The 22,392-nt window shown below is 43.4% G+C and overlaps 1 protein-coding gene across 1 annotated transcript in view; it reads left to right on the top strand.

Annotated features, from left to right (window-relative positions):
* The window catches only part of FOXP1 (forkhead box P1), a 119,790-nt gene extending 97,796 nt beyond the window's left edge, over window positions 1-21,994 (top strand). Inside the window, exons 10-16 of the mRNA XM_058813097.1 lie at window positions 3,452-3,653; window positions 3,748-3,824; window positions 4,467-4,568; window positions 9,245-9,366; window positions 11,452-11,521; window positions 15,143-15,309; window positions 21,369-21,994. Coding sequence (XP_058669080.1) covers window positions 3,452-3,653; window positions 3,748-3,824; window positions 4,467-4,568; window positions 9,245-9,366; window positions 11,452-11,521; window positions 15,143-15,309; window positions 21,369-21,513 — 885 coding nt within the window. The 3' untranslated portion in view covers window positions 21,514-21,994. The remainder of the gene's footprint in view (window positions 1-3,451; window positions 3,654-3,747; window positions 3,825-4,466; window positions 4,569-9,244; window positions 9,367-11,451; window positions 11,522-15,142; window positions 15,310-21,368) is intronic.
* The last annotated feature ends 398 nt before the right edge of the window (window positions 21,995-22,392 follow it).

Genomic DNA, 22,392 nt, shown 5'->3' with positions numbered 1-22,392 from the left:
CAGTGCAAGAGTTCTTGCTTGTTGAAGTGCTCACTCTGTGGCTTGGGTTCCCTCCCCTCTGCCAGCAGTGATACTCATCCAAAAATTACGGTATGTGGGAAACAGCCTGTGTACAAAATACCGATGCGAGCAACTTTTCTAATCATAGTAACTTGTTTTTAAATAGCAAATGCAAACAGGCAGAAACCATGTAGAGTTTCCATCAGGAAAAGAAACCCTCCCAGCCCAGTCCCTCCCTGATCTTTGCCCTGCACAGTCATCCACAGCCGCTTCCACGTTTCTAATTGACGCCAATATTAAGATTTAATAGTTTACCATTCAGATTAATAATTCAAGATGGCAACAAAACCAACACCATTCATAATTTGTTATTCTGCTCTAATTCACAACCGATTTTTCAGCCTTGGCGCTATCGACGCAACAAAGGAAGCGGCAGCGAAAGGCTGTGGAGGGAGTGCAGCCCTCTCCTCCCTCACCCTGGCTTGGGTTTGGGGAACCCAGCTGGAAGAGGAGAGTGTCATCAAATAAAACACGGAAAACGGAAAAACTTCACTAGCGATGGACAAGGTCGTGTTTCATTAACTTGTTGGTTCAGGCTCACAAATGGTCGTCGGAGGTGAAACGCGGCAGACTCGCTGCGTTCCAGCTTTTTGTTCTCTCTTTCCTCACAGACTGCAGTCATGTTTAATTTGGAAACTGGGCTCCTTTGGCAAATTAGCAATTAGAACAATTTTGTGGGAATATGTATATGTGTCATTAGGTTTCCTGCAAATTAATAGCGAGAGCAGAGGTCAGGCAGAAATTTTCCACTTGACTGCAGCTCCTCTGTTGAGATTTGGCACTTTGTTTTGGAACGGCCACAGCTGCTCAAAGCCACAGTCTTCCTTTAGGAACTGTCTTTTAATTAGTTTACCTCATAGCCATTATTACAAATATTACTGCCTCCCCTCCTTGAAATAAAATTACTGTTTCTACAAAATATTCCGGTGACATCTTGCACCACTGCACATTGATGGTGGGGTCACTTGGATGCAGCGTTTAATCATTAGATCACCTCCATAAGCATCTCCTAATTAGAGTCCTTACAATACAATTTTATCTGGTAATTAGCTGAGATTGGCTGCTTCCTCTGTAGCTTATTAGTGGCAGCCCTGCAGTGGGTGTGAATCACAGTGTCATTTGTCAAGCCTGTTAAAGCCCCCCCCTTTGCTCGTCCTCTTCTGTGTTTATTCCTCATCACTACCTATGCTGTAAAGCCTAAAGAAATTTAACTCGATTCAGATTCTTTAAGCAGGGAATGCTGACCTTTGTGGATCCTTTCTCAAGCTTCCCTAGTAGAAACAGATTAAATGTTAAGTTTTTACATGCTGAAAAAGGAAGGGGGCTCTTTTGAAATGGAGTAGTTGGGAGCCGTAATGATGAAGCAGGAGCAGTGATCTTTCCAACGGGAGGGCCCGGCTGCCGAGCCTGCACTGAGAAGGGCACTTAAAATTGATGCAGATTTCCTTGCAGTTATTGGACTGTTAAAATGTCCATTTAGAAACTGAGATAAAATACAGTAGATTTAATTTCATGGTGAGACCTGTCAGTTGCACTATTATTATCATCACTGGTCCTTTTATCATATGTAATAGATGGATAGATGGATAACAGGGAGACATTACTATATATATATGTCCCTAATCAGTGTCCTTAAATCAGGCCAGTCAATGAGCAGACTAGGTGGCACATGGTGGCAGTGCATGGCACCAGGGGTGTTTAAAACTCCAGACTGCAGGTGGTGGTTCATGCTGGAGCAGGGATCAATACCTGCATTTCACCTCCTTCACCATCCCTCTCTGTGTTCACGCTCCCTGGCTTTACCACAGAGTGTTAAATATTTCCCACTGGAGGGCAAGGGAATTTGTAAGCCCCTGCAGGGAAAGGTGTGTGTTTGCAGGTCTGCTGCTCACCACCTTCTTCCCTTGGAGCAGCAGCATCAGGGCTGTGCCAGGAGTTTGTGGCTAGGGTTTCCCTCAGCTCCTTCTCACTGTCAGGAAGGACAAGCAATCACAATTTATCTTCCTTCAGCTGAGCCCTTTCTGTGGGCGATGGGCTTTTTGTGTTGGTATCCTCTCTGTAATACTACAGCTCTTTATTTTCCACTACCTTTGTTTGGGATAAATCCTATTATTTTTTAAAAGAAAATTATTTGTGGCTATTAACTCATATGAGGAATGCTAATAGGAGTTTTCTTATCTGGTTACTTTCATACAAGGAAAATTAATACAGCGCCTTATGGATAAACATGAGATTTTGGGGGCATAGCTGCGTCGTGTGCCTTGCCTTCATCTCAGAAGGTTTAATGTCTAGCAAAGAAGGAATTTTAATCATGAACAAAAGTTGTAAAATTCTGGCCCTGTTAAATTCAGTAGGAATTTTGCTACTGACTTCAGTGGGGTCAGGATTTCACCAGTATTACTCATGAAACTGCCTAAGGGAAGGAAATGTGGAAGTAGTCAAAAAGAGCCCTTTTCTTGGTCTTCTTCTGTGATGTTGTATTTAAGGGATTGGAGTGTTTGTTTAAAATACTTCAGCAGCAGCAACCTATTGGGATGGGGCGTCATCTTTCAAAGGACGTTGTAGGGCAGAAAGAAGGGGTTGGGGAGGAATGTGGATGCTGGTTATATAAATAGGCCTGTGCATCGAAAACAGTCGGGTTGGAGCTGGGTTTGATACCCAATCCTGGAGGCAGGTGTGTTTTACAGCCTGCTGTGGCAGGCTGCCACACCAGTGGGGCCAGGCTTCGTGCAGGTAACACCAATGCCTTCCATCCTAGCAGGGAAAAACAGAGTGGTGCCACTTGTGCTGGGCTGAATGCTCACAGTATTTCATGCACTGTGATTAATTAAATTATTCCAGTGTTAACCTACTCTGGGCTTTGCTTTTAAAATGGATGAACAGAGAGGAAAAAAAAAGAAAAGCCGAAATGGTGAAGAGAGAGAGAGATTGTGTTTCTCCCTAGCATGTCCCTAGGAAAGTCTTGTCTTTTATTTTAAGCCTGATGCCTTCAATGAAATATCCAGGAAGACTGATTAGAAGCCATGCATAATGATAGCATGGAAATCAGAGAGGTGTGGGGTTTAGACTGTGAAACAATGAAACTTGAAGTAAAATATTAAAATGATCATGTACTGTGCGAGATCTTCCATTAAGATTTAGATAAAAATTCATGATCTTTAGGCAGCAGGCTATGTTGTTCTGTTTTTTAAACCTATTTGGAGATGTATGTATGTAGTTATTATCTGTTTCCATTTACTGGCTCTTAACAGAGATGTTACAGCAGCGCTTTGTGCTGAAGCTGCAGTGTCTCCTTGTAACTGAGGGACACTCCAGTACGAGGGTTCCCTCTGCAGCCCTTAACCACCCAGAAATGCTGTTTGTAACAACCCCCTCGTCCTTCCCTCCGCAGCTGAATCTGGTATCGAGCGTCACGCTGTCCAAGACCGCGTCCGAGGCGTCTCCGCAGAGTTTACCTCATACTCCCACCACCCCGACTGCGCCCATCACTCCCGTCACGCAGGGACCGTCGGTCATCACTACCACGAGCATGCACAACGTCGGGCCCATCCGGAGGCGGTACTCGGACAAGTACAACGTCCCCATCTCTTCAGGTAACGGGGTTCTGCTGCCACAGCCCCCGCCTTCCCCCACGGCCCGGCGGCGTCGGGCTGCGATGATAACAGAACAACTGCTCTTATTTAGCAGATATTGCCCAGAACCAAGAATTTTATAAGAACGCGGAAGTTAGACCACCATTCACGTACGCATCTTTAATTAGACAGGTAAGCTGAGCCAAACACACACGTCCGGATTAGGGAAAAGAGTATATCTCCCTATATGTGCTGGATTAAATAGATTTTCAAACCTATGGATGTAAGCATGCTCAAATGCTCAAACCTTTACTATAAGGGTTTTTAGAACTGCAATATATAACATAATTGCTTTTGATTAAGTATTACAATACGATGTGATTATTAGGAAATTCATTTCACACAACAGTGAAAATGAGCCTGTTTAAAGATGGCAAGTCAATTATCACAAGCTACAGTAATCTCTGATCCCTAGAATTAATCTGAGCTCTAAATAATTACTGAGCTTTAATCAGCTAGTGAAATGTTTTGCATTTCTCTTTGATTCTGCTTTATGAATGACTAATAAATTAATATTTCTGTAAGGAAACAGAAATAAAAACTCAAAACAATTAGATAATTCCATTTTGAATTTTGCCATTGAACTGTTAAATACAGCCATTAATCTTAGTTCATATTGTGAAAACCCTCCTTTCGATTTCTTGCTCCAAATCTCTTCTTTTTCATTCTTCCTTTCTTCCCTTTTTTTTTTTTCGTGTCTGGCAAAGTAAAACTGTGAGCGTGTTTTGTACTGGTGTGCTGGTAACTGATCTTGCAATCGCTTTGCTCCACAAGGCCATCCTGGAATCTCCTGAAAAACAGCTAACACTAAACGAAATCTACAACTGGTTCACGCGAATGTTCGCCTACTTCCGACGCAACGCGGCGACGTGGAAGGTAAGGCTGAGCCCAGCTCCTGCCTTTGCTCTCTGCCATGTACAGAACAGACCTTGCTGATGACAGAAATTGTCCCGACGTGGGGACATGAAAAATTTAGATCGGCAGCTGTGACACGTGCCGGGTGCCTTATCTGCAGGAACAATTTGATATTTGGCAGAAAAAATTCCTCTGCCTTTGAAAACCACTAATTGAATCCCCATTACTGGCTTTTATGTTCTGTGATTATGCCATGAGTTCCTCTGTGTGGTTGCTACGAGCAGGGAAACTCAGGCTCTTCAGCCGGAACATATTAGAAAATTAAAAAAAAAAAAGAGGTAAAGTTCTCGTGTCAGTAGAAGATATACTGTTCGTCTTTTTAGCTATTCAGGTTTTAATCACAACAATTTTTTTCCCTAGGATCTATAGATCAGTGGATTTCTTTCCTCAGTCGATTGACTCTTAACTACATAAACAGCTGTTATAAACTTCCTCTCTGTTTTTTTTAATCACACAGCAGAAGCTTATTGAATTTAATGTGCAAGAAGCAAGCTCCTCAATGAGAAATGTCTTAAACAGAAAAAGACGTGGGGTTTTGCACTTTAATTTCCTTTGATTACTGTCACATATACTGTTACATGAGAGGTTTGGGAAGTTAATTTTATTCTGTATTTTGGGGTCCACTTCTCCACTTGAAATATAGCACTTTAATAGTCATATTGACTTCTGAATCCGGTGCAATCACAAATGAATGATTCAAATAACTGGATGTTGTGTTGCTGTAAAAACTGTACCCTGGTGCTTGGAATCTCTTTTAATCCAAGCAGCTCTGTTGTTCTCAGACAACTTCAAATGACCAGGTAGTATGAATAGGTCCCATACATGCTGTTCCATCAGCTCTTTCTGTTTTTACTGTCCCAGCCTGCATTTAAGATTCATTCCTTCAGCGGATGGAGCTAAAATTGGTCCTTGGAAGTTAGCTTGGTTTTTAGTGGCACGGTTTTCGTTTCATTCAGACCCCAGCACAATTTTGTATGTTTTTAACCCTGGTCTAGAAGCTCTTAAGTTCAGGAAAACTTTCTGTGATTGCTGCTTTGATTCTTCCCTGCAGTTGGAAAACATGAGCAGTGTTCAACTTTGCAGCTTCTTTACTATCCAGAAAGGAAATTAACTTTCCTTGATTTAAGATCCTTTTAGACCTGCCTGTCTTTTGCTGCTGGAGTGCTTCCAGTAGGGCTTTTCAGCAGCTGCAGGTGTGGGTGCTAAAGTAAAAATCCTATTTAGTTCCAGCAGCAAAGGGAAGCGGAGGGAGGAGTGGAAGAAGGCAGCAGGCAGTCCTGGCTGTATCTCCTGTGAGCCTAGTTTTGGGAATTAGCTTTTGGCATCCCAAAAAGCCCAGTCCCAGGAGCCAGTGCAGATACAGAAGAGCAGTAGAGAGGCTGAGCTGCAGATTCTCAGGCTTGTGGAAGGGCACTGTGTGTCCCAGGGAGTCAGTCAGGTGCCATTTGGAGACCCCTCCTTGGCCACCTTGACCTTCTGCAGGTGTCCAGGTCCTGCCTCATGTAACAGGAAAGAAAAACTTCACCCCCACATCCACCAGCACCAGCAAAATGGACAAGTGGTTGGAGTAGTGCAGGATTTTGTGCTGGAGACCGCTCAGATTTCTGCCAGCCCCCGGGAACAGCAGGGATGAAAATGCAGCTCTGGATTGGCATGACGGGAAGCCCACGGGGTGCAGAATGAGCACAAGGGGCTAATTGCAGAATCAGAATAATTTGAATATATATGTGCTGATTTGTGCTCACCTTCAGCTAATGCTTAGGGGGCATTTGGGTCACTGCTCCCCAAGTTTAGGGTCAGGGTTTGGTGTGGACAACCTTCCCTGAGCCCTATTTCAAAAACACAAAAAAGTGCAAGAATGAAGACCTTTAAAAACTGAACCTCTTTCCCAAAATGCAGTATGGCAGAGCCTGAGCAGTTATTAAAATAACAAACCCTTTAATTTACTACATTCAAGCACGTACAGGGTATTTTTTCTGCAGAAGTGGCTTGCATACAAATATTTTTAACAAGGTAAATATATAATCTTACAATAATAGCTCCTAATTTTTCTGTTAGCTGATTGCTGGTGCAGCATTGTGAACTGGTTCTGACAGGTCAGAGGCAATGTCTGTTTGCTTATATTTTTTGGAGTAATTTGCTGGCACAGAGTCACAGCCATGAGGCACAGGCTGCAGGTGTGGCTCTGACACGTTGGGGTATTGTTCACATAAAACTGTTAGATAGCAAGTATCCAGAGGCAGGGGAAACACAACAATTTTTTTCTGGCATGAGTTCCTTAAATAAGTGATCACATGGAAAATAGAAAATTAGGGCAACACTTCATGGATGTCTTGTAAATATTCAACTTCTCTGTCTCAACGTATCCAGCAAGAGCCCTGTCCCACAGTCTAAAACATCAGTTGCAAATGGACTTCAAGAGAACAAGAACAGTCTGTAAAGTATTTCTCCAACATTAAATTTATTTAAAGAAAAACACAAATATTCCTGCTCAACCCTGTCTTTAGAGACTATTTACAAACTCTGAGGACTCCCTTCACTGGGCTTTGCCGTGTGCATTTGATCAACTGCTGTATGAACCACAAGATCAGCTTTCACTGGGGGAAATAGCGTTATTATTCTTACATTTTGCTCCAGACTTGACAGTGTTCCCATTTTCACAGGAAACTGCCTGAGTTACCCAGATGTGGGCCGGCAGCCCTGTGTCGGGTTGCACCAGTGCGCACCCACCAGCAGTTGCTGAGCTGGCTGGTTTCAGCTCGTAAGGTGTGGGGCGTTTACATGTTTTTCCTCCACCTCAAAATCAGGGATTTTGCCAAAAATGTCAACAGTACTGAAATCTGGAAGAGGTGGGAGTGGGGGAAAAAAAAAAAAAAAAAAAAAAAAACATTAAAAAATAAGAGCAGAAAGAAGAAAATAAGGGCAGAAAGAAGTAGGCCTGATGGACAGGTTGACTTTCTGCTAGATTTCTTCCTTGCTGAGAGGAAAAGCATATATAAGGTTTATTGTTTCACCAGTTCAGAAGCAGATTGATGTGGAAAAGCTGAAGTGCCTGGATCAGGCACCTACCGCCAGAGGAGATATGTTTGCACTCAAGCATCTGCTGAGCAAAAGCAATTCAAACCCAGATATTCCACTCCTGCCGGGGTGGGAGTGTGGGGACTGCACTAGGCATGGCAGGGAATTGGAGGGGGAGCAGAAGACTCTTTGTGTTCTCCTCCCAGCACACACACCACCGCCTCCTGATTTACATGACAAATGCTCTGTGCTACCCTTTGTTTGCACAGTGATTTAGACATTCACTACTAGAGCTCCCTTTCCCCATCCAGACCCCATGTTCATGAAAAAAAAAAGAAGAGGATGATGTCGGAAGGAAAAAAAATTCGTCGTCTCCTGGTTGCCTAGACCCAGGCCATGTGTTTGGCTGGCTTTGTGCCTGCTAACGAGTCAACCAGATTGACTGAATCAATGGTGCCAGTGAGGATGGAGTTTGTTCGCCTGCAGATTTTCAGCAAATGGCTTCTTCTGTTTTTCCTGTTTCCCAAGCCCCTTTCAGCGGTGCTGGGAACAAGCTCCATGTACAAATTCCTATGAATTCCATGAACAATGGCTTTGTAGAATCATAGTCTTTTAGGTTGGAAAAAACCTTTAGGAATACTGGGTCCAACTGTTGTTGAAGGGTATTTGCTCAGGAACTCCTGAAGCAGGAACGAAGCATAGCACTCCATTTGAGGAGTAACAAGGCTCTCAGCACCCTGGAGCAGGGACAGAAAAGCCAAGAGCTTGCCATGCCTTAGTGAGGTGTCTCATTGTGTCTCAGCACGTTGGAGGGGTTGGCCATGCTCATCCCTCCCAGCATGGAGCTGCAGGGTGGACATCCAGGCGCTGGATGCCATGAGCACGGGTCCCTCTGGGTGATGAGCTGTGGGGATATTATCACTTTGTTTCAGAGAGCCCTCCTCATGTTTTCACTTGGCTGAGGCTCAGATCAGTCACTACAGTAGTCTGCCAGAAATAAGAGCCAACTTCCATATAAGAGCAAGCCGTGGAGGCAGGAGTTGGTGCCGGCTGGCCGGTGGGGTGCTGCCGAGCCCCCAGCCCGTGCTGTGGGTGTGGAGGGAGGTGCAGCACCTGAATCACATTAGCCCAGCTGTGGGAAACCACAGCAACACCAGCTCCTGTGCCTCACAGCTAAATCCAATTGACTGTACTTACATAAAATCTTTTCTGTTCTTTCTAACTGCTTTCTTTTCCAGGAGGGGAGAAATTTCTCTTTGCAGGGCATATATATATTTGTTTTGAAAAAGTCTAAGAAATGTTCCTCTTGTGTTCTGTATGAAATGTGCTGTATTCTACAACATGCATGCTTAAAATTGTGGCTGTTCTCAGTCACTCTGGGGATAATTGATAAGAATAATGTGAATTTTTAATCTTGGGTTTAAGCTTTCATATTTATTTTGTCTTTGCAAAATAAGATGTAAAGAGCTGGGGAAAGCGAGCGGGTGCGGGGAGGGGAAGGGGCTTAACATTGCAAAATGAGAACTGTCAAGCTGACTGTGCTGCTGCTGTTCTTGGACAATGATGAGCATTTTCTCATGGAAGGTTTTTGAATGTTTTCTCTTTTATACTTGCTGCAGAATGCAGTGCGTCATAATCTTAGTCTTCACAAGTGTTTTGTGCGAGTAGAAAACGTTAAAGGGGCAGTATGGACAGTGGATGAACTAGAGTTCCAAAAACGAAGGCCACAAAAGATCAGTGGGTATGTCCACCATGTTTGAACTTCTTAGCCTAGCTCGGATCATGCTTACAGTTTAACGTAGAGGCTTTTGGCTGCTAGCTGGTGTTAGACCAACCACAGGTGCATTGTCTCAGTTAAGGGAAACCAAGACAAACATCTCATCACTACTGTTTGTATGCCCACCAGTACCCTGACCCTGCTTGCTTGGTGTTTGTTGCATCACATGCTAGTAGCTTTTAGGTGGCAATGCATATTAACCCTCACAAACCATTTGCTTATGCTTATTGCATTTTATTTTCTTTTTCCTTTTCCCTGTATTTGATGTCTGTTCTGTCCCCGATCCCGTGTCCCTTTGTTTCCACTTCATCTCCTTTGCTGCTGCTCTTGTCCCAGGGTGCCATTCGCACCAACCTCTCACTGCATAAGTGCTTTATCAGAGTAGAGGATGAGTTTGGGTCCTTTTGGACTGTTGATGATGAAGAGTTTAAACGTGGCCGTCATATTCAACGAGGCCGTCCTCGAAAATACTGCCCTGATGAAAACTTTGGCGAGCTTGTTGCACAGTAAGAGCTTTTACTTGCTTTAATTTTTTTTTTCTGCTGTTGCTTTGCTTTGCATGATTTACCCATCTCATGTAGACTTGCATTTCACAAAATAGTGTCATCACCTTTGCTGCTAAAGAAACTAAATTTTTGGTTGTTATGTGTATTTTGTGTGTCCTACTCTGATAATCCAAATGCCTGTAGTAAAAACTCTACTCTGACATGTTTGTTAAAGCATTTATTTATAGAGCAATGTAGACTAAGATAATTATCCACGCTAGCACAGATATACTGCTGTAGACGTGTCAGGAAGACAGATATATGCCAGGAAAGGTTTCAGATAAGTTTTAATTCTGATATTTTCCTTTGCTTTATATTGTATGCTTTGTTTTGCAACTCCTAATCAGAAAAAGTAAGGTACTTACAAGACAGAAATGCTGAATTCACTTTAAAGAGTTTGAAAATGCAATGAGACCGCCTGTAAAGATTATCAGCAGGCCACTGTGTGCCTACAACAACCATGCACCAATATTCCTGGGCTTCCCAGAGGAATTTGCTTTGACCTTTACTCGAAGGCCATCTCTCCTGGACAACTGATCCTTGCTGGTCCCTGTGCAAGGAGCTCAGTTAAGACTCTGCTCACCATAATTTATTCCCACGTGAAAAAAATTAAGATAAAAACAAGCCCAGTGAGTGATAAAACTTTTGGGGGCTATTTTGCATGGGCATTTTTTCTGCCTAGTTTATATTTCATAATTTTTAAATTTTTTTTAAATCTCCTGATGGAACCAGTGATACTGGGATGCCTCCTAAAGAGAGAGCCCACGTGGTCCCCATTCCTTTATCTCAAATCTGGCCCCTTATGTAAAGGTGACAAAAATAAGAGTCCAAAATAGCACACCAGAATATTTTTTACTAAAAATGGCCTTCAGGGCAGCATGGTGGTTTCTGCCTGCCCTTGAGCCTCCATGCCCAGGGGCTGCTCGGGGCAATGGTGTGGATAACCCTCACAGTGGCCATTGGCATGGCTGGAAATAACATGGAGCAGATAAATCCTCTCTCATCGTGGTGCCTCCCTCCATTGGGAGAGACTCCCTCCCCTCCCCTGGGGGAAACTCCACTGCCAGCGACTTGGAGAGTCACTTGGATGAAGCAGAGTTTAAATGTCCCGCGATGCTTTTGATCATTGCCTCCTCACCATGGACCTTCACATGGTAACGGGCTCCCAGACACGACGAAAATTGGAGAGTTTCTCCTGAACGCAGCTAAAATGAGCAGAGATGCCAAGATGTGCCACTAACGCAGGGTAGTAGAACACATGGCGAGGTAATGTCAAGAGATAATGATGTTCCTTATTTAGTAAAGGCAAATATGATAACCATAGCCAAAAACTCAGATATTTTCTTTAAATTAAAAAAAAAAAAGGAGAGAAACGAAAGAGAGCTCGTGTGGAAAACCAGTCTCAGCTCTAGTTTTCTGGTGGGGGAGGAAGCAATACGTGCTTGAAACACTGGCACAGAAGTTGGTTGCATTTAACTCTCCTTTTTATGTTTTTCTTATGCAGTAACCCTTCTCTTATTAAAAACATACAGACCAGCCACACCTACTGCACACCTCTCAATGCTGCTTTACAGGTAAGATTAATGACTGTAGCAAATATGCAACAGAGGCGTGTGTCTTCCCCACTCATTTCAAAATATATTAGCCTTGCTCTAATTAGATATTAAATTTTAATTCCGTTAAACTTTTTTCTTAAGTGCATAAAGCATCATAGTCCCTGGAGGCAAACACATATCAGGCTGCTTCAGCATTAGCTAGATGCTTAGCATTTTGAATATTGTGGCAAAAAAATTAAAAGTTCACTTATTAATATTTATCAGCAGTATCATAATTTCCATCCTCTTATTTCAGAATTTCACTTGAGGCAAAAATACCACAAGTGTAATTACTCTAGCACAGCTATTAATGTGCTGAATGATAGGATACTGTGGCACGTGACCTTCTATTGTTCATGGCTTTAAAGAGAAAGCAGATCATTTTTCCCTCTTTTCTTTTAAGGGCTATTTTTGCATATCTTCCTATTGTTGGTAAAAAATAAACGGTGCAATTCCTATAGAAAATAAAATATCATTTTTATTGGTTTAAACTGTAATAGTAAGACAAAAATTCTATATTTTTTACGATGCAAAAATACACAAAGTATGGGTGCAGAATTAATAACTTGCAGCCTAAAAATGTCTATGTCTCCAGCCCTTTTTGCTGTGCCCTTTTTCCCCTTTCAATAAATTCCTGAGTCAATCTCAAAAACCCTAGGTGAAGTCAGTGTTCTCTGTATAAATCAAAGATACAAATGTATTACCTTACCCTGATTTGTGGGGTCTGTGTATTTGTGTAGGGGTTCAAACCTGGTTTATATGTTATGAATTAATCCAGGAGGCAACACCATGCATGGTTGCACCCCAGGTGGTTCTTGGGGTCACTTCTCTAGAAGTTCACTGATGGCCATGGGTATTTACTTGAGCAGTCATGCCTTGTGGAAGGTTTAGCAGACTTCTCTTTTCAGAACCAAGAAACAAACTATTAGGAGGAAAATGATGTTTTGCCTTTCTCCTAATTTTTTTGAGTTTATGCAGTAACTCCTGCAAAGCAGAGGAAAGCATGTTTAAATGAAGCAACTGTAAATACCATTCATTAGTAACTTATTTTCCCTTGAGTCTTGTGAAGTGTGATTTTTAAAGACTGCTTTGTCTCCTGAATAGTATTAAGATTACAAGCACATTTTACATTCATGAGGCTGAAAGGCAAAAATGAAATGATCCTGCATTTCTTCACATTGTTAACTATGTGACTAATTTCAATTAATATGCTTATCATATGGAACAGTTCGTGTTTTATTTCTGAAACACGTGTCGTTGTCGTCATCTCCATCCATTCTTGTCTTTCGTGATAACCTCCAAACTGTTTCCATTCCCCACTTTCCCTGAGAGAGCCATGTCCTTGTGCCCCATCATAGCTGAGCTGATGGAGAGAGGAGCCCGGGCCAGATTTGCTGCCAGTGTCATCCCTCTAATAAATGGGGATGAATAATAACCATTGCACTGAGCCAGGTCCTCTTTTAGGGTGAAAGTACACCAGCAGGTTCCACACTTCTCCCCCTGCCATTGGATTTTGGAGGCAGAATCACAGTGGGTTCTGTGGGGCTGTAGAGGGTCTGGGCAAATAATGCAGGTGGCCGCTGCCATGTGGGCAGTTCAGACCTCACTTGGGCAGCAGATCCCTCTAGGACACAAGGCTGCCTTACCTGCCAGGGCCTACATTCAGTTAATAATTGATGGGCAGTGTTTCCCCCAGCTTTTGTAGGCTCTGGGAAGGTCTGCTGCTTGCACATCCCCGTGAGCACCGTGGGGTCTGCACAGTAGGCTGTGTGCTGCTGGCATGGCAGGCTGTGGTTTCTTTTCCTATGGGGTGGCAGAGCCTCCCCTCTCCTTCACCCAGACCCTGCTGACATCTCCTCTATCTGTTTTCCCTCGTGGCCAGGGAGAAGAAGCAGCTCTCTCCCCCCTCTGTCTGTGGAAGGTATGGGGACTCCAGCTCTCACCAGTTCTGTCTTTTGCCAGTGGGTCTACAGGGGCTCCCAAAACACCCCCTCCCCTATTACTGTCTTCCTAGCAGATACTCCTTGTGTCCCACCTCTCCCCCAGTGAATTGCTTTACTGCAATTACAAGTTATCACTGTGGGTGAAGAACTTGAGTCATTATTTTGCCAAGTGCAGGAAATGTGAACCATTCTTTGCATCCCCTAATCACAATGAGTTTGCCGGTTGTTGAATCAAGAAGATAAAAATAATCCTCCCCGTTAGAATAGCTTTTGTAATCACGTGTGACACATAGGGCTGCACATGGAGAGGTCAATGTAAGGAAGAATAAAAGGGGCTGTGCTCTTGGAGATGCTGCAGTGAGGGCTGGTCCTGCCCTCCCTTCCCATCCCATCTTCCCCCACCCTTTCTCTGGCTCTGCTTGCCTGGGTCAAACTGCCGTCTGGCAGCAAGCGAGGAGTTCTGTCCCACGAATTAGGAGCAGGCAAGAGTGTTTGGTGAGCAGTACATTTGCGTGGATTCCCCTCTCATGGCCAGGTTTGCATCACGCAGACCCAGCCTGATGGATTTTTTTTGTTTGGCCACTGCAGCCAGCTGACCTCTCCCCAGAGCAGGTCAAGTGCTGCCGAGCCAGCGTCTGTGGCTGCCTGGCACTGACATGGATGATGTCAGCCAGATCCGGCTGGGATGGGTGAAATGGTTAAATGTCCTTCCAGTCCCTGGGCGCTGCAGCCTTGGAAAGCTGTACCTCCCATCCCTGTGCCTCCCATCCTGTGCCTCCCTCCCGTTCCAGTGCCTCCCATCCCCACCAAACACTGGGCTCCTCCGGGGCTCGGGGTTTCTGCGTTCCCACCGCTGCTGCGCCGGGCCGGGACTGTGCTGTCAACATGAGCTAATGCTGACACACAGTAAATATTAGCAGGCAGAACGGTGGGAATCAGAAGGAAAATATTTAACAGTTCATTCTCTTCCTACAAAGATTTCCATTTAGAAAGTTAACTCCAGTGTGCCACTGCACGGTGTTTCCTTAGAACAAAGGGAAAAATCAAAATAAAACAGTCAGATCTGTAACAACTAAGGTAAGAATTGAGTTGCTGAGGTTTAAAAAATTCCACATGGAGTGGTTCGGCTCTCAGGTAGATTGGTGCAGCTCTGATCCAGTTAGCACTGATGGCAGCCTCACACATGTCCCAAGGAAAATCAAACTCTGTGATGCTGCACTCCTGCTTGGTGCCCGCTCACTCCAGTGGGAAGGAGTTATCAGCTGAGCCAGTTCCAGTTTTTTTCCCCATTTCATTAGAAACAAAGCCCACACCTAAGCCACAAAAAATACCCCAAAGCCCCAAACATAATTTCATGAAGCAAAAATAGGGAAAGTACATTTTCTTTTTTCCAGGGTGTGTAATTCCAAATAGGGAATGGAAGGCTCCATCCTCTTATAAGCCAATGCAGCTATGAATCCTTAAACCCAGATCTAAATGATGTTAAATTTCCCTTGATGGAACCAGGGTAATACCTATCAGAAAGTACAATATTTAAAAGAACCTGTAATTGCAAATAATGTAAATGTGGAGAATGTTTTGGAAAGAGTAAGTGTGTTGTGCAGTGTATAAAAACATTAGTCATGGCTCTTCATGGATTTGTTTGTGTCCTTGGCAGGCTTCAATGGCTGAGAACAGTATACCTCTATACACTACTGCTTCCATGGGAAATCCCACTCTGGGCAATTTAGCCAGCGCGATGAGGGAAGAGCTCAATGGTGCAATGGAGCATACGAACAGTAACGGGAGTGACAGCAGTCCAGGACGTTCCCCTATGCAAGCAATGTAAGTACAGCAGAGGCACGTCCTGGCTCTAGGTCTTGTCCTACCATCTGCTCAAGGGTGACTCTGGAGACTCCTGGCTCCTTGCTGAGCTTCATGGATGGAGCAGCAAGAGCAGACATCTGCCTCCATCTGGGGACATGCGTAGGGTGGTTTGAACATAAAAGAGCCATTTACTAGTTTCCGTATAAAACTGATCAGCTCACTTCAGTCCAAGAAGGACACAGGGCTTATAAAATTGTTCACTTGTTTGCAGTTCTCTTCTTTAAACCTTCCAAAACCTCATAGGCAGCTGTGCTTCTTGGAGAAAATCTTTGGATGATTTCTCTCCCCTTTGGATGGCGTGATGAGCACGGCCCGTGGGGCAGAGCTTGGAAATGGGCTTGTTTGGCGAGTCAAAAAAAACCCACTCAACACAAAACGCTCTTGCTAAGCATTAACAGGAAGGTCTGTGTGATTTATAGATTGCTCTTAAAATATCAAAAGGAGAATTAATTAGGGGCATTATAGCAACAGACGGCGGCGTAATGAGCGCGTCTATAACCGCACGAAGTGGCGGGGGCTCGCCTGCCCCGCTCAGCGCGAGCGGCACCCGGGCGGCGGGCGGGCGCAGGAAAGGGTAAGGCAGGAAGGGTGTGATGCCCCGATGGGTGTGTGCGGTATTTATGGGGTGACGGAGTGAGTTTGCAAAGCTGTAAACTCCCCCCTCCCCTCACATCACACGCCGGGTAATTGGCGGCTGGTGAGGAAGCCGGAGTTTACAAGTGCTGGCGTTCCCGAAAGCTCGGCGGAGCCGTTGGGTACCCGTGAGTGACCGTGCTGCCCGTCTTCCCCCTGCTCCTTAAGACAGCCTGTAAAATTACTGGCTGCCTTGCCAGGGCTCACATTTCACATTAAAAAGAGAACTAATTTGTAGTCTTTTACTTCAAAGTAATTTGAATAAGGGATTTACAAAAGTAAGTCTAAATCAAAAAGTAGAAAAAACATTAACCTAATACCACGGTAGTAATTAGTTGTGAAACTAATTAGCATTTAATGGCAAAAAAGTTTCCCACCTGCATAATGTGTTGTCAGAGGGGAGGGGGCACGAAGGAATCTGAGGCTCTGGATACTTTGATATCGCAGTGTTTTAAATCAGTGCACAAAGTGCTTTGAAAAAAAAATCTTTAAAGATGGCAACATTCATTTTTAATTAATAATTAATTTAAACATTGTCTTTTACCATTGACTTCAAAACATTCAAATAATGTGTTTAGCTTTTCCAGTGATTGTTTGTGCAGTATTAATTATCTCTCCCAAAGTAACGTTGCATGACACACTTTCCGTCTCTCACAGACGGATTCATCTCCAGGCACTTTTAGTCACAATTTGTTATCCTCTGCCTGTGACCACGCAGGGCTGGCGTGAAGGAGGAGTGGAGGGACATGACTTTTTTCAAGAAACAAGACTTCTCCCAAGGGTTTCTCCTGGCCTAACAGACAAGGATGAACGTTTATGATGTTGTGTTAATCCGAGTAATTATTTTTTTGCAAGTTCAAGGCTAGTGCAGTTCATGCACTTCTCATTTCACCTAAGGTTTCCTTGTCTTTGAATAGACTGAGAGGAGGGAAAAATAACTGAGTTGAAACAGGGTAGGACATCTTCCAGAACTGTGCATAGCTGTGGCCTTTGTTGCACTTAATAATCATCTCTTAGCACATTGATACCAAGGTGAGGGGCACAGAACAAATAGTGGAGAGAGAGGAGGTCGGGGGGAGTGATGCCTCATTTTCATTATTCACCAGAAAATCCAATTTTCTGTTGTAATATGGAAATGATTGTTTCCTGAGTGTTTTCATTTTCTCAGAATTGATAATATATGTGTTCTCTGCTGAACATTTCTTTTTGCTTAAGTAAAATGTGGCCGGGTGATGTTCCAATACCAGCCTCAGAGCTTCCCCATTATAATGGTGTTTCTAGGTAGTTTGAAGGGATCTAAAGCCAGAACACCATTCACACGTCATAGGGTTTACCCTGTTTACTAAATAAAAACATAAGTCAACAGCGACTTCACAGACGCTGTGAAACCTTTTTGTTTTCCATGCTCCTGCTTTGTTAACAACATGTTCATTTTTTTTCTCAGAACAGATTTCCTTGTCATTATGCAAAATATTTTTTAAACAATTTCAGTATATTGGAAGAAATCAAGTTTTAAACTTTATTGTAAGGTTTAAAGGACCTTGTTAACATGACAGCTAAGAAGTCTAACACTCTAGCTGAAGTCTTATTACCGCTCATTCATTTCCTTTTTATGACACATTGAACCACAGCTAGGGTGGGTTTTTTTTCCCTTCTCTCTCCCTCCTTTTGAAACACTAGAAAGTAGTCGCATAATTACAGCTTGGGGACATAACACTTTCATCCTGATATGCTCCAAAGGTAGCCACAAAGCAAACTACTCCATGCTGTGTGCACCACCAGAACTCAGTGGCTTTAAACAACAGTCAGCTTTATTAAAAACTCCTCTGTTCCCAGAGTGGACAAACAAAAGAATTACTCAGATGTGAAAAGAAGGGGAATCTGTGTTCAGCAAGGTTATTTATTGTTAACCCCTTCTGGAGTCCCAGGCATTACTTAAAAGGAATGTGCTGAATTTCTGCTGCTGTGAAAACAGAAATGGGAAACCCTTTCTTTTCTTTGCCTTCTTTCCCCCTCCCCTTTCTTTTTCTTGTCGCTTAACCCAGCATTTACCTTTTCTGTAATTCAGCAGACTGAATTCTTCAGTCTCTAAAGGAAGTTTTCCTTCCCCGTTTTGAGGATTTGTTGAGGTGGTAAATAGAAATTCAGTCTTAACTTGAGAGGATATGAAAGTCTCCCTTTGCCTTCAAGATTATTTAAGCTTATTTATTTCAGTTGCTTAGAAATGTTTGAGAAAAATCACAGATTCAGGAAGGTTTCCTCCTCATGTGCCATTTTGTGGTTACATCTGAGAGAATACACAAGGAGTTGGAATTTTTTGGCATTGTTTTCCTTGCAGCTCTGTCCCTGGGGGTTGTGTTACCCAGATAACCTCCTCATTTAGGGGATGGAGGTTTTGCCAAGCTCACTGTCTGATGTTTGTGCAACATGTGAGGTGCTGGGGGGACTGGTGTGACTCTGCTCCCTGTGGCTTTGTGGCCCTTTCTGGTTTTGTCTCACTCAGGGTTGTGCAGAGCTTTTCATAATTTCTGTTGCTTCTCACACTTCAAGTTTTGGTTTTTGACCTCTGGGAATCACACCAAACCTCAAAGAGAACCTCAGTTAAAACCACCTGGTTTCACCTGGTTTCATAACAAAACCAGAAGAGGGGCAGAGTTTGCTTTGGAAAGGTTTGGGGACCTTTGAATGAGCTTTCACAGCACTTAGAGTGGTTTTGAGCACCGTGAGCACCTGTCTAACCTGAGGTGGTGGGGATGCATTGGGACACTGGGCAGCCTTTGGTGAAACTCCACTCCACGCACCAAGGCCTCTCTGCTGCACGTGACGTGTTCTCATGCCTCCTTTGAAAATTTCCCTTCTGTGTTTTCAAAAATAATACTTTAAAAAAAAAAAAAAAACCTAAACAAAAATAAGCCCAGCAGCGGCAGCATCAAAACCAGAAAGCAAAAAAGCAAGACTTTGACATTAAAACAGCAGTAAAAAAGATCACTACCATAAAGGCCAAGTAGCACAGGCTTTATTGGGCTCTCAGTGCAGCTGCTCTTTCCCCCTTTTTCTTCTGTTTTTCATTTCATGTTTTCTCCCAAGTGAGGGGCCCCACAGCCTATTCATAATATTAAGTTTTTCTAGTTGCAGGTATTCAGCATAGTTTAATATTCACTGAGGCCATGAGCTGCTGGGACAGGTAGCGCATGCACACCTCCAGCTTCTCTTAAGTTTTTGCCAATTCTTAACCTCTGATCCTTGAATTTTCTCCTTCCAGTTTTTTCTTTACCCCTATTTCACTAGTTAGGTTAAAAACAGTATGAGCCATGTTCTTGGTGTGTAATTTTTTCAAAAAGTATGTGACATGCAGAGGAACCTCTTTGCTCCCAGAGGTGTGTTGATGGGATACATTTTAGTGGATTTGATGGGAAAAGGTGTGTGTCCATGGATACTGCATCACTTCTCTCAGTGTTCCTTTGGATGAGTTGGAAGGTGCACTTAATACTTGAGTATTGATCTAGCACTTTACAACTCAAAAAGTTGAAACAAGCAGGGACTTGAAAGGCATTCACAGCTCACATTTGAATTGTCTGTAGTCAGCAGTTGGATGCTTCCTAACTTATCCAGGCTCAAGTCTGAATAAAGAAATAAACAGGATACAAGGGTACAACTGGCTCACTTGAATTAGACAAGGCTTTGGACTGTCTGTAGATGCTGAGTACATTTTCCCTGCCCAGTGATTTATCCTTGCTGTCTCTCCGTGCAGCGGAGTACAAACAGTGTTGTCGTTGCTATCCACACAAAGCATAAAATACAATGCAGCTATTTTAAATCACTCATTTTAAAGCAAAGCTGTGCAAACAGAAGAAAAGTTCTTACAGTGAAGGTGTGTGCTTCAGGTTGTGTGTTCATGCTGCATATGTGAAAGGGTTAAATCAGCCTGCACAGAGGAAAAACATGAGTCTTGGAGGTGGTTATCAACTCAGTGAGAGACAGAGTGGGACTTGAACTCATTAACACTTTATTTTAAGGGATTGCCTACAACATCAATTATTTAGGAAGCAAACAGGGTCTCCATCGCTGTGTCGCATTATTAATACTTGGTAATGTCAATAAAATCCTACTTTCCTATAAAGTCCCACTAACAAGACACTATTGACTCACATGGCTACTTTACATTTCAAAAGCTGCTGAACAAAAAAAAAAAAAGAAAGAGAGGTAGAAAAAGGTAATTTGTATTTGTATAGGATTTGTTGTAAATATGATTTACGAACAACATTTTTCAATTGTTATCATACCCGTTTTGAATGACCAAACCCCATTCCCCTGTGGGTTATTCATGTGCTTTGCTGTAATGAGAAATTTGGCAGATCTCATCTTTTTAGTACATCCTTGTGCCCACCATGAGCTGGGGATCATGTTCTGCCTTGTTTACAGCTGACAGTGTTATTATTCTCGTTAGGACTGTGCTTTCTTATCATATTGTTGTGTTGAGCAAGCCTTTTCCTCTCTGTTTGTGTTTCCTGGCAGGGCTTTTCTTCCCTTATTGACAGTTTGTAAAAATATGCATTAATTTGGAGTTTAAAGCATGTATCATGGTGTCTCTTTGCTGTGTTTGCTTGAAGTTGATTAATGATAGAACCTCACTTGGGGTCGTCCTCTGGAGAGTTGTCTCACAGGTTCTGCATGTTAACGAGAGACGCTGCACACGCAGCGAGGATGATTAGCCCGGCCCGCGCCGAGGCCTGGGCAGGCCCTGCCTTCCCCCTCGGATGCACATTCCACTTATTTATCCAAAGATCATATTAACTTAATGTGTCAGCTGAGAGCGTTTTCTCCCCATCCCAAGACAGAAACCCTATCGAGGTGCTCCTCCCAGAGTGTTTTCCCGGGGAGGCTGAGTGCTGCCTGCCTGGCACAGCCTGCCTGGAATCTTAGAATCATTAAGCTTGGAAAAGCCCTTCAGGATCGTTGAGTCCAGCCATTAACCCAGCACTGCCAAGCCCGCCACTAAACCGTGTTTTAAGTGTCACATCCACGTTTTCTGAAGGCTTCTGGATGCAGTGACTGCATCACTCCCCTGGGCAGCCTGTTCCAGTGTTTGATCACTCTTTCTGTGAAGAAATTTTTGTAAAATCCAAACTAAACCTCCTGTGGGGAAACTTAAGGCTGTTCACTCTTGTTCTCTTGATTGTTACCTGGGAGATTGTGCTTCGCTTGGCTTTTGTGGCCAGCACAGACATTGAGGGTCTTCTCCTTGGTGGCCTGGAGCTCTCAGACCTGGCCCTCCATGTCTGAACCCCCCAAACCACCTTTGCCTTTCTCCCCAAACCACCTGTGCTGTCAAAACCATTTTTTAATGAGCAACTTGCTGATTGTCTGCTGTTTCGTTTTCCCAGGCACCCTGTGCATGTCAAAGAAGAACCATTAGACCCAGATGAAAATGAAGGCCCACTATCCTTAGTGACAACAGCCAACCACAGTCCAGATTTTGATCACGACAGAGATTATGAAGATGAACCTGTAAATGAGGACATAGAATGAGTATGTCTGACACCGTTATCCTGAGAATGAAGATTGGAAGAACACGTCAAACTTAGCTGTGAAATCTCTCCATTATTGTACAGTCTGGAGGATTCTCAGTCCACTTTGACAACTATGAAATATGTTAACTCTTAGTGCCATCAAGTATCCCATTTGGGAGTATTTTTGATTTTTCTACTTTTTGTTGAAAAAAGGAATTTGTACTCTGTGCATTGGATGGACTTGTTTGGTACTTGGGATTTTCCTCTCTTACAGTCAACATCAGTGTTGTAAATTTGCTAAACTGATTCACTTGCATTTAGCAGCCAGCTGTGGACTGCAGGTCCTGCCAATTTTGGACACTTGAGGACATCAAACTGAGCATGTACACCTGAACTGCAGATCAAGTCTTTGCCCAGATTTTAAGGATTCCAATGGACAACATATTTGCACAGTACTGCATGTTGATTATCACTGCCTTTACTCCATTTTTTTTTGTTTTGTTGGTTGGTTTCTTTTTTTTTTTTTTTTTTGCTTCCATTTGGGATGGGGAAGGCCTGTGTGTGCACGTGTGTGGGTATGTGTGCGTGCGTGTGAGTGTGTATATCGGGGAGGGGTTCAAAGAAAAAATTATCCCAAACTCTTTAATGTATTGCTTTTATTCCCCCGCCCCACTTCTCCTCTGCCATTTTAAGTTCTGACCTCAGGCCTCATCTGGGCCCAGGGCCTCTCGGAGGCTTCAACGTTTTCTGTACTTTGTGATGAATGTTAATAGGTGTTTTTATTATACGAAGCTGAATGTCATTGAATTGTTTGTAGTTTTTTCTGTCATTCATTCCAGTTTCCTTCAGATGCCACCATGTTTTCTTTAGCTATGGAAAACATTCCATTTCGGTGTCT

The sequence above is a fragment of the Ammospiza caudacuta genome, chromosome 12 (assembly GCF_027887145.1).
Source record: "Ammospiza caudacuta isolate bAmmCau1 chromosome 12, bAmmCau1.pri, whole genome shotgun sequence".
Classification (NCBI taxonomy): Eukaryota; Metazoa; Chordata; class Aves; order Passeriformes; family Passerellidae; genus Ammospiza; species Ammospiza caudacuta.
Note: the sequence above shows the minus strand (reverse complement) of the source record. Positions and strands in the feature narration are given on the sequence as shown.